Raw genomic sequence first — 12,884 nt, 5'->3', positions numbered from 1 at the left:
AACCCGTCTCCACAACTATATCAAAATTCCAAATCAAACTATATTGATTTTCTTCCTTGATATGCCGACTAATGTCATGACTTAACATGTGTTAACTTCAATATAAAAGGATTCAAAAAATAAAATAATGGCAGAAACCTTATTAACTTTCATAATTTGGCAGCATTAGCCAAGTAGCAATACCAAAATGCATTGCACATGCTGCTTGTCGATCCATTCAATTGTATTGCTATATAGCTCGTGGATCAAGAACTTCAAACTAAAGCATCAAAACTGAACTAAAATGCACTAAATCTGGACAGATTTACAGTCAAAGAACCTAAATAACCCTCAAATATAGTTGCATAGACGGGTTAAGAGAATTGGAATTGGAAAACTGGTTACGGGTTACAGGTTAAAAAGAGAATTGGGTTTGGAAGTCTAGGTGAATCTGACGTGACTATTTTTTTGTGTTGATTTCAAGTCACACTTTTATCCATATAAGGGTAATTTATCAAGTATCCTAACGGGAAGGACAAATTTGATCCCAAACATTAACAAAAGACAAATGTAAACTATAAACCATACTTAGAGCGTAAATTTGACCCTTTTCCCAAGTATATAACCCAATCACAAAATATCTTCTCTCCTCCACCCCATCCAAAACCCCTTCTCCTTCTTCCTCATAACCTTTCCTTAGATGGAAGAAGTTCAAATCATCTCCACATGTTTAGTTGAAACAACATCAAATAATGAATCAATTTTGTAGGAAATCAATCCGTGATCTGTATTGATGTATGAAAGTCATTATATACAAAGTAGGTATCTAACTATCAGTATAATACTAGGCTAAATTATAGGACCTAATTACTATACATAAGGAAGAGATCATGCCTAATATACATTTGCTAATTATGAAAAGATTATCCTAATATTTACGTAGACTATTTCATAGTCTATCACACCCCCGCAGTCGAAGCGGGAGGTTGTCGTACGCTTAGACTGTCCCTGAAATCATCAAAGAGCACGCGCGGAAGACCTTTAGTGAAAATGTATGCGATCTGGTAACGGGACGGGACGTGAAGAACATGAACATCTCCACGGGCAACTTTCTCACGTACGAAATGTATGTCCATCTCAATATGTTTAGTGCGTTGGTGCTGAATTGGGTTACCTGATAGGTATATGGCACTAACATTATCACAATAAACCAATGTAGCTGTCCGGATGGGACAACGGAGCTCCAAAAGAAGGTTGCGAAGCCAACAGGACTCAGAGACGACATTAGCGACGCCACGGTATTCGGCCTCGGCACTCGACTTAGACATAGTAGGTTGTCGTTTGGATGACCATGAGAGTAGATTATCGCCAAGGAAAACACAGTAACCGGATGTGGACCGGCGAGTGTCTGGACACCCACCCCAATCTGCATCTGTATAAGAAACAAGAGAGGCAATGGAGGATTTGTACAGATGGAGACCAAACTCAATAGTACCTTGAATGTATCGTACTATGCGTTTAAGAGAATTCATATGTGCAACCTTTGGATCATGCATGTGAAGGTATACTTGTTGAACCGCATAAGAGATGTCTGGTCTTGCAAACGTAAGGTACTGCAACGCGCCGGCCAACTTACGATATTGTGTGGGATTATCGCAAGAAGGCCCGGCCGTGGCACCAAGTTTGGCTTTGGTGTCGACCGGTGTTTGACTCGGCTTACAGACAGTCATTCCCGCACGCTCTATAATATCTGCTGCATAATTTTTCTGAGAGAGAAACATGCCGTGTGTAGTCCGGGTAACAACAATACCTAGAAAATAGCTTAAAGAGCCCAAATCCTTCATAGCAAATTCGGCACTAAGCAGAGACATGATGGATTTTCTAAGGGCATCTGAGGGAGCTGTGAGAATAATATCATCAACATATAACAGAATGTAAGCAATGTCAGAACCTCGACAATAAATAAAGAGAGAGTGATCAGATCGGCTATGTAAAACACCAATAGTGGAGACATAGTCTGCAAAGCGTTAGAACCATGCACGAGGAGCTTGCTTAAGCCCATATAACGATTTCTTCAAGAAACAGACATGATGTGGATGCTTTGGATCCTTAAACCCAATATGCTGATGCATATAAACAATCTCATTAAGATTATCATATAGAAAAGCATTCTTGACGTCCAACTGATGAATGGGCCAAGAGTGTGCAAGTGCAATGCTCAAGACAGCGCGAATAGTAGCCGGTTTGACAACCGGACTGAAAGTCTCATCTCAGTCAACCCCAACCTGTTGAGACCTGCCATCACAGACAAGACGGGCTTTGTGCCTCTCAAAAGAACCATCAGATTTCTTTTTATGACGAAAAATCCACATAGAACGAATAAGATTCACATCAATGGGACGTGGAACCAACTCCCACGTCTTATTTTTAATTAGAGCATTATATTCATAAACCATGGCAACTTTCCAATTGTGGTCATTTAAAGAACTTACAGGATTTCGCGGGATAGGCGAGATGGAGGTGGTGGTGGAAGTGTTTAAGTTAAACGGTTATTTGGGCTTAAAAATCCCATGTTGGCTTCTAGTGACCATTTGGAGAGCATGATGCCAAAAAGAGGGGGGCATGGAGGAGTGGACAAGAAGAGTGTGCACTATGTTATTAATGGATTCATTTTTTCTTTCCGCTTTGCCGTTTTGAGGAGAGGTATGGGGGCAAGAAAATCTGAAATTTAAACCATTGGAGGCGCAAAAAGATTGAAAATGCCCATTGGCGAACTCCCGCCCATTATCACATTGAATGTTTTTGATGTCTCTTTCTAATTGAGTCTGTATTAATGCCTTAAAAGATAGAAAAGTAGAATAAACTTGGGACTTATTAGAGATTGGAAAAGTCCAAAGACAATTACTATAATCATCAAGAAAGAAAACATAATAGCGGTGCCCATTAGAACTCAAAGCAGGAGATGTCCATAAATCACTATGAATAATATCAAATAGCATAGTAGTAAATGACAATGAATCATAAAATGGAAATTTAACGTGTTTCCCCAAAGGACAAGAGGTACAAAAAGAAGTTCGGGCCCTATTACATTTAATTAAGGCATTACTACGAAGAGAACTAAGGATAGATTTCCCGGATGCCCGAGTGGGGAATGCCACAAGCTAGGTGATGCGGCAATGAAGGTTGATGGTGGAGTGGTCCATTTTGTGGCAGTGATAGGATACAATTCCCCGGTGCTCTCACATCTCATTAAGCGGATCCCCGTCGGTAAATCCTTCACAGAAAATTCAAGAGGATCAAACTCAACAGAAACATTATTGTCCTTAGTGAATTTACGTACGGAAATAAGGTTTTTGATGCGTTTGGGAGCATGCAAGACATTTTGGAGACGTAATTGGGGATTAGGTGGGGTAGGGATGTATAACCATAGCCTCAAATTGGAATAGTGCTACCATTACCAACAATGATTCCAGAATTATTGCTCAAATTAAAATAAGACGTGAGAGTACCTGTGTTGGCAGTCATGTGGGAAGTCGCTCCGGTGTCCATGTACCAACTATCATCTGGTTTATGCATGGATAGAGTGTGCATGGCGGCCTTCACGTCTGTTGGAGTGTACCCAGAGTAGGATGGACCATGCATGGAATAGGCCTGCTGAGGTGAGCGTGGACCTGCACCGAGAAGGCCACTGTCGGGCCTTGGCATCGTGGGACGCTACTGCCACGACCTGGTTGGATATGGGCAGGGGGGCAGTGCCCATTACTGGGGCGGCCAGGCAGGCCAGTAGTAGCCCCCTGCTGGTGGCTGGGCCGTCGGCCACTGGCCGTGGCTGGTCTGTCCGCCGCCGCCGAATTTCCCGTGGTTGTTGTTGTTGTTATTCCCCTTTCCCTTGTTCCTGTTGAAATTCCTGCCACGATTATTATCACGATGGTTGGTTGAATTATTGGTGCCTCCAGGTGGCGGGGAAGGAGCATCATTATCAACAAGGAGAGCCGCGGGACTAGAATCGCGGGCACGTTCCTTGGCAGCGGCGTCTTCGAGCTTGAGTCTGGAGCACACTTCAGAGAAAGAGGGCAGCACATCCTTCTGTTGGATGGTTGTGACAAAGTGTGCATATGTCTCCGGTAAGCCCGCAAAGAGGCACAAGACCAGACGTTGGTCGGACACCGGCGACCCCACGTTGGCAGGCTGGTCCGCGAGTGACTTTAACCGATTATAATAGGCCATAACCGAGCCAAAGTCGGCCATTTTTGTGGTGGTGAATTCAGTTTCAAGGTACGCTGCCCTTGAGTGCTTGTTATCTTGGAAAAGTTGAGCAACTCGGTTCCAAGCCTTCTCCGCAACATCATCCACCACGAGAATATATGTAAGAATATCATGGGATACGGTGGCGTATATCCATTGGAGGACCACCGCATCGAGCCGTTTCCAGAGCGGAAGATTAGCTGCCTTCGTTGCGTTGTACGCGGTGAGTTCGGTGGTGTCAGTTGGTGGTATGATGTGCTCAAGTATAGAATGGACACGGCTAGAACTTTGAAGAGTGTCGCCCATTCGTGATAATGGCCGGTTTCCATGTCAAGGGTGATTGGTATTAAAGATTTCATATTCGTGACAGTTAAAGCAGAATGAAAATTTTTGTCAGCCATTGAAGAGTGAAGAGGGAGGAGGAAGAGGACGGCTAGGGTTAGGAGGGAAGGTGACGACTAGGTGTTTGGGAGGTGAGGAAGGAAACCTAATCTGATACCATGTAGGAAATCAATCCGTGATATGTATGGATGTATGAAAGTCATTAAATACAAAGTAGGTATCTAACTATTAGCATAATACTAGGCTAAATAATAGGACCTAATTACTATACATAAGGAAGAGATCATGCCTAATGTATGCTTAATATACATTTGTTAATTATGAAAAGATTATCCTAATATTTACGTAGACTATTTCATAGTCTATCAAATTTCATACAATAACACCCCAAAAGTTTCTAAAATTGAAATGACACCATGGGATTTACGATTACTCCTTCTTGACACTATCCAAAAAGGTCTCCTTTTCTACAAACCAAAAGAAGAAATTATTCCCAAATCATCATTCATTGAACATTTAAAAAAAATCCCTTTCTCTCACTTTAAACTTTTTTCCTCCGTTATCTGGCCGTTTCTCCACCGTTAAAAACGCCAACGATGACACAGTTTGGGAATTCACCCACGCAGTTAGTCCAAAATTAACTGTTTCTACAATTCTTGATTCTACACACGTACCACTTATTGTTCACCATCTTTTCCACTCAATAAGGTTCGTAATTTCGAATGCGTTACTAAGCCTTTATTTGGTGTACAAGTAGCAGAACTTGTTGATGGTTACTTTATCGGGTGCAGTATGAGTCATAGCTTAGCAGATGGTACTTGTTTTTGGCATTTCATCAATTCTTGGTCTGAAATATCTCGTGGGTACGAAGTTATTTCCAAGTTCCCAGTTTTACAACGTTATTTTCCCGATAAAATGAATCTTCCAATTCATCTTCCCTTAAAGCTAGGTGATGAAAAATTGTTTGAAGTATTTGAAGTTCCAACTTTGATGGAGAGGATTTTTCATCTTAGTAAAGAAAGTATAGCTAAACTCAAAGCAAAAGCAAATTATGAAATGGGTGTTAAATCGATTTCTTCTTAACAAGCTTACTTGGCTCATCTATGGCTCTCTGTTACTCGTTGTCGTAATCTTGATGCTAAGGAAGAAGTCATCATTAACCTTATCATAGGTGAGTGCATTTTTAGTTGTTTAATTATGTTTTAAACGATCTCATCACGTATGCCTTATTCTTTTTTTCAGTTGTTTCTTTTTTCCTGAAATTCGGGTTCATTGAACCAGTAACTTTTGTGCAGATCACATATACTCCAACTGTCCAGTTTACTTTTCTATTATATTAAACATAGTTATTCAATTTTACTTGTTCATTTTAGAAAATCAAGAGATAATTTATCAATTTTTTTCTATTTTACCCTTAATATTAATAAGTGAAAATTTTCAATTCCTTTTTCCAACACTTTAGAATGATATTAGTCAAACTTGGCTTAATATAAAAATTTTGCCTCCAAAACTAACTTTTTATAGGAAATATGGGAATTGTTGAAGCCCATTACTTAATTAGTTGGATGCACATTTTTTTAAAGTTTTAATTGATTTCAATCATTAGATAATTAACAATAATCAGGAATAATATGGTAAACTTTTCATTCTATTTTTGACTCCTTAATAGGTCTGTCAAGTCAATATGTGACAAGTAAAACTAGACGGAGGGAGTATAATTTATTAAAATTTTGACTATGAATGCAATTATTATTGTTGTATTAACTTAAATTCACTGTAGGAACCAATAAACTTTAAATCTTGAATTCACTTCTCACTAAAAAAAGAAATAGTATCGTATAAATTGAGACAGAAAGAATACTTAATTATGTCCTCAATAGGTGCGAGATCAAGGCTAAATCCTCCTCTTCCGGAAGGCTATTTTGGAAATGCAATTCATGCCAAGCAAGTCAAGACAACTGCAGGGGAGCTACTGGAAAATGGACAAGGATGGGCTGCAATGCAAATGAACAAGATAGTTAGCTCACAGAACTCTGAAGAAGTGGTGAAAATGTACAAAGGGTGGGTTGAAAATCCAATTTTATTCACTAAGAACTCAGTATTTGTGGGGAGTAAATTAAGCATAAGCAGTTCACCAAGATATAATATTTATGGTACTGATTTTGGTTGGGGAAAACCAGTTGCAGTGAGGAGTGGGATGGGAAATAAAAGTGATGGGAAAATTACTTTGTTTCCAGGTATAGAAGAAGGGAGTGTAGATATTGAAGTCTGCATTTTGCCAGAGACTTTACAAGCAATGGAGAATGATCAAGAATTTATGGAAGCTGTAACTAAGACTTAAGACTTCCGGTCTGTTTGATCAAATTTTCAAAATCTGTTTATTTTTTAGATGTACTTTTTATTAGAAGTGTGTTTTGAAAAAGTATTTTGGAAATAACAGTTTTTGTTTGACTTATCAATTTGAACAACCTTTTTGACCTATGCTGCTTGGACTCTTCAAAAATATTGATAGGTGCGTATGAGATTCTCTAAAAGAAGTGCATTTTTTGGAGAACCCGACACCGATGCAACAACATTTTTGGAGAGCCGGAGCAACATAGCTATTGACAATATTAGAATATCAGTTTGTGTTTGGTTAAGGTTTCAAGTTTCTATGAAAAAGTTACTTTATGCAGCTTCAAAAGTACTTATTTTTTCCTAAAAGTTTGACCTAATACCTCAACTTTATAAATAGATACCTTTTTAGAAAATAAACACTTTTGGCTTTTTAAAAGCATGACAAACAGGCTATTTTCTGTGTTGTATTGCTCTTATTTGCTTTGGTTAATCAGTACTAAATACTCTTGTATTAAAAATAAAAAAGATAAGTATTCATCCCTAAAGATATAAACATAAATAGAGCTTCATTGCTCATTGATTGGGTCTGTAATGAGTCCCGCGGGGGGGGGGGGGTGAATGTGAGGATTGGATTAAAGGCATGCACATATTTACCTATTTATTGATTTTGCTTTTATAGGTTAGCAGTTAGCAATCTACTTAATTTTTACTTTTAAAATAGTCCTGCCACTTGTAATTACAAAGAAGAGATATTTTCGAAAATATACAGCTTTTAAAAATATTTATGCCTCGTAGTCCAATATAAAATATATACAACATTATACATAATGTATCAACTTTGTATAAAGTGTATAATCAGGGCGGTTTTATGTATAAAAATATGGGTCATGTGAACTCATGGTTGTCCGACAAAACTCGATATATTATGTGTAAAATTCTTAAAATATATGTATTATTATCTGAAGAAACCCATGGTCAAAAGAGATTGAGTGGAGCACTGTTTAAGTGTTGGGATTACTTCCTTAAGGTCTCGGGATTGAACTTGACTATTGCTTCTTCTTTTCTTTTATAATATTTAAAGCAGGTTTCCCTTTTCACTATAAACTTTAAGTAATGGTGCACCCATCCTCTTGAAATCTTGAATTTGACTCTGTGTATAATAGTGTATAAAGGTGTTTATACACAAATATGAGCTAATCGGGTGTTTATACACAAAGTATGGGTTACGTGGCATAAATATTTTCAAAAAATAGACATAGAGCATACTTTTCCCAGATATTTATTCGGTGAAGTTTCTATATCTTCAGACCGGGTCAAATCTTATCACCCAAATCAATTTAATATGACTTTTCTTTGATCCAGCAAAGTCAGCAATAAATCCTTTGGTCCAAATCTATTGCAATTTCAAAGCCATGAAGACATTAATATGTAATTGGTAATTACAGTGCCAATTTTTCTTCTGATTCAAATTCAACTGTCATTTTGTTTTCCATGTTAGAAACAATTTTCTGTTTCTTTCAATGTTGTGTATACTGTTAACACGTGCTCCAGACAACAAATGTTACCCTTGTCCATTAAGCTAACAAACTACTACCAGACAACGTCCATTTCAACTGTCACAACATATGGATAGGAAAGAAAAAAAAATTAGTAGTTGTTGTGGCAGGATTAAAATTGGAGATCCAAAGGAAATATTACTAAGAGGTAGAATCATAGAAATGTTTCATCATGAGATTGTTGTTAGAGTTCAATCACATAGTTAGATATTGTTAGAATTCAGTTACACATTAGATATTTGGGCCTAGTCATTCTGGGCTGACTTGTATTATATTTATCATTGTATATACTTATTGGGCCAGTCTTTGTTAGTTGGACTGAGTAAGTTTTCCGGGTCAAAATAAATACACGGCCCATATCATTTGTAAAGACAGACGGAACATTTCAGATATTTTTCTTTTTCCAATCAATGAAGTGAAAATTCTCTCTCTACATTCATCTCATTATTTTCATTTCTTTATCAATTTCAAGTCGAAATTCGTCTGTTAACATGGTATCAGAGCCTAGATCTTGATAGATCTAGTGATTATGAGTGGTGCGATATTACCCTCGATCATTTTTTTGTGATTTTTTCTGTGAAAGTTTGGTAATTTTGGATTCTATTTGGTTGTTTTCCGCAAATTTTGAGATTGGTCATGCTCAAAATCGGTCAAATCTCCAAATTTGAGAGTTAGTACTGGTGCATTGCCCTTCGATCGGTGGTTTCGTATTTCGAATCTGTTCTCGAGGTTAGGTTTTTGTTTGGTTCAGCTTTCAATCGGATAAATTTCTCGACTCACACTTTGTTTGTCTTGCTACTGATTACTTGATTGGTGAATAGCTTTCGATTCGTGGATAGTTGTTGGTTTTTAGATATTTGCGGTGTGCAATTTGTTGATTCCTTGTTTTGACTATTATGACAAACGACACCGAGCCTCTTGCTACTAGCAGGGTTTCCTCCATGCCTTTATCTGATTCTACACCTGTTTCTCGTACTTCCTTTCACCCCGATGATTATACGCATCCCTGTCATCCCCTATATGTTCACCCCTCTGATGTGTTAGGTTCATCTTTAGTACCAGTTCCCTTCGATGGCAATGGGTATAGTAATTGGCGAAGAACCATCTTAGTTGCCTTGTTTGTACGCAATAAGCTTGACTTTATCAAGAATATCTCTGATAGACCACCTGAGACTTCACCCTTGGCAAGACAGTGGCAACGTTGCAATGACTTAGTGGTCTCGTGGCTAATAAATTTTCTTCAGAAGGACATAGCCCGTAGTGTAGAATACTCAGAATTGGCTAAAGATATTTGGGGTGAACTAGAGGAAAAATATGGTCAAGCAAATGGCGGTAGAGTTTTTGAACTTAAGAAGGAATTATCCCACATTTCCCAGGGTCCTTTAGACATAGCATCCTACTTCAATAAAATCAAACAGCTATGGGATGAGATTGGTTCTATTTCCATCAGTCACTGTTCTTGTGGGGGTAGCAAGAAGAGTGATGATGAACAAAAGGTTTACCAATTCCTCATGGGTCTTAATGACACATACATTCAAGTTAGGAGCAACATACTAATGATGAAACCTCTTCCAACTGTAAGTACTGTATACAGCATCCTTCTGGCTGATGAGAAGCAGAGACACATATCTAGTACTTCTCAGTTTTCATCAAGTTCTGCTTCTTTCCATGCTGGTACACCTACCTTTACAAATTACCCTGGTTCATCATCCTCTTACCCTGGACCATCCAGGCCACATTTCCCTTCCAAAGTAAACTTTGACTCTCAGAAATCCTCTCTCATATGCAAGTACTACAAGAGGCCTGGACATAGCATTGATAAGTGCTATAGGCTTCATGGTTTCCCTCCTAATTTCGAATTCACTAAGACCAATGGTCCTAGAAAGTCAGCTGCTCATGTTGAACTTGACACTTCTCATGATAATTCTGGGGGATCTGGTTGTTCTGCTGGTCTTGGAGGATCAAACCAGGCTCCTGTATTGCCTGGTCTCACCCAGGAACAACATTCTCAGCTACTGTCCCTGCAGCAGTAGACTCACATCTCAAATTTTTCACCTTCCAATTTCCTAGGATCTGCAAATTTTGCTGGTAAGTTGCTGTCTGATAAGGATAGGTTCAGAACTTGTTTACTTACCAAGATAGAAAATACTATATGGATCATAGATTCTGGTGCCTCTGATTACATGACATCTGATAAATCTTTGCTTTTTAACTTACAAACTCTACTTGTGCCATACTTAGTGTCCCTTCTAAATGGATACAAAGTTAAGGTTACAAATGTTGGATCCTTAACTCTGTTTCCTGACCTTGTGCTTCATAATGTCCTCTACATTCCTAGTTTCAAGCACAACCTTATATCTGTGTATCGACTTGTTGTCAAACCTGGTCATTCTGTTAACTTTACCAATACTGCATGTACTTTACAGGGCCCTTCTCTGAAGAAGCCAGTGGTACTTGGTAGGGCTGACAGTGGCTTGTACAAGCTATGCCATCTTCCTGCTGCATTAGCATATGAGTCTTCCTCTGTAAATACTTCATCTGTTTCTTTTTTTGAAGACGGTCTTTCTACAATTCCTGGTTTTGTTCTTAATGTTCCTAGTATGCATGCAAATGTTTGTACTGATTCCCATGCTACTGATGTAATTGCCAATGTAAATATGAATAAGACTAATGTTGTTTGGCATTATAGACTTGGTCATTTACCTTTCTCTAAAATGAAATCTATTTCACCCATTGGATCCCAGTTCCCTCCTAAGCAGTCCTTTGACTGTCCCATTGGTCCTCTAGCCAAACAGTCTAGGTTGTCTTTTTCTTGATAGCTCTATTAAGAGCATTGCACCTTTTCAGCTTATACACATTGATACCTGGCATCCATATAACACTTCCACTTATGATGGGTCCAGATATTTTCTTACAATTGTTGATGACCACACTAGAGCCACCTGGACACACTTATTAGAAGCCAAAGGCAATGCTTTTACCATCCTTAAGGCTTTTCTCAGTATGATATCCACTCAGTTTCACACCAAGGTTCAGATAGTTAGAAGTGACAATGCTCTGGAGTTAGGTTCCAGCACTTCTGGATCTCAGTTCTTCTCTGATCATGGCATTATCCACCAAACTTCCTGCCCACACATACCTCAACAAAATGGGGTTGTGGAGAGGAAGCATAGGCACCTATTGGATACTGCCAGAGCTCTACTATTTCAATCTCATCTTCCCCTTAAATTCTGGGGGGATTGTATTCTTACAGCCACATACCTCATTAATAGATTCCCTTCTCCTCTACTTAACAATAAGACCCATTTTGAACTTCTATATGGCACATCCCCATCCTATGATCATCTTAAGGCTTTTGGATGTTTGTGCTATTCTACTGTTCCTAAACCACATCAAGATAAATTTCACCATAAAGCTACTTCCTGCATTTTTATAGGCTACCCTTTTGCCAAGAAGGGTTTTAAGCTCTATAATCTCCTCACTAAATCCTGTTTTATATCCAGGGATGTCATCTTTCATGAACACGTATTTCCATATAGTACTTCTCCAACTGGTTCATCATCTCCTTCCACATTTCCTCCTCCAGCCTTTTTGATGATCCTACTCCATTTCCTACATTCTTCCACTCCTCTTGTCCTCCTATTTCTGCACCTTCTTCTCCTTCCTCACCAGTACAGTCTTCACCTCCTGACCCAACCCCTTCTTCTCCTCATGTTCCACCCATTGCACCTAGAGTCTCCACCAAAACTAAGCATCGACCTGCTTACCTACAGGGCTATGTTTGTCAGACCTCTAACTCCAATTCAAATCCCAGTGCTGCTGTTTCCTCTCCTATCCCCAGTCAGTCACCTGTTCTTGAACCTTTCATTTATTCTCGAGCTGTTGTTGTTCCTGAGTGGCAGGATGCCATGAGAAAGGAGTTTGAAGCCTTAGAGGCCAACTCTACCTAGGATATAGTGGAACTGCCTCATGGTAAGAAGCCTATTAGGTGCAAATGGGTGTATAAGGTTAAGTATAAAGTTGATGTGAGTATTGAAAGATATAAAGCTAGGTTGGTAGTTAGGGGGGACACTCGGGTTGAGGGGATTGATTTCCATGAGACCTTCTCTCCTGTTGTCAAAATGTCCACCATTAAAACTCTTGTTGTTGCTGTAAAGCAACAATGGCCCCTTTATCAGTTGGATGTCAATAATGCCTTTCTACATGGTGATTTGGATGAAGAGGTGTTTATGAAACTCCCTCCTGGTCTCTCATTTCTTGATTCTACCTCTTCCTCTGCTCTTTTAGTTTGCAAGCTTCAAAAATCCCTTTATGGGCTGAGACAGGCATCAAGGCAATGGTATGCCAAGCTGTCTCAGGCTCTTCAAACTAGGGGTTACTCCCACTCACTTAATGATTACTTATTATTCACAAGAGGATCTGGGG

General features: G+C 39.0%; 1 protein-coding gene and 1 pseudogene across 1 annotated transcript; both read left to right on the top strand.

The window, feature by feature from the left end:
• Positions 1–5,089: 5,089 nt before the first annotated feature.
• On the top strand, positions 5,090–7,021 carry LOC132612229 (uncharacterized acetyltransferase At3g50280-like; annotated as a pseudogene).
• A 2,334-nt stretch (positions 7,022–9,355) lies between these two features.
• Positions 9,356–10,492, top strand: LOC132612228 (uncharacterized). Its single transcript, XM_060326542.1, has one exon. The coding sequence runs from the start codon at positions 9,356–9,358 to the stop codon at positions 10,490–10,492; it is 1,137 nt and encodes a 378-aa protein (XP_060182525.1).
• The last annotated feature ends 2,392 nt before the right edge of the window (positions 10,493–12,884 follow it).

This window comes from Lycium barbarum, chromosome 9 (genome assembly GCF_019175385.1).
Source record: "Lycium barbarum isolate Lr01 chromosome 9, ASM1917538v2, whole genome shotgun sequence".
NCBI lineage: Eukaryota > Viridiplantae > Streptophyta > Magnoliopsida > Solanales > Solanaceae > Lycium > Lycium barbarum.
This window is presented reverse-complemented; position numbering and strand designations above follow the sequence as displayed.

Excerpts from the sequence above, each read along its gene's own strand:
- LOC132612228 (XM_060326542.1), top strand. The coding sequence starts at position 9,356 with ATGACAAACGACACCGAGCCTCTTGCTACTAGCAGGGTTTCCTCCATG.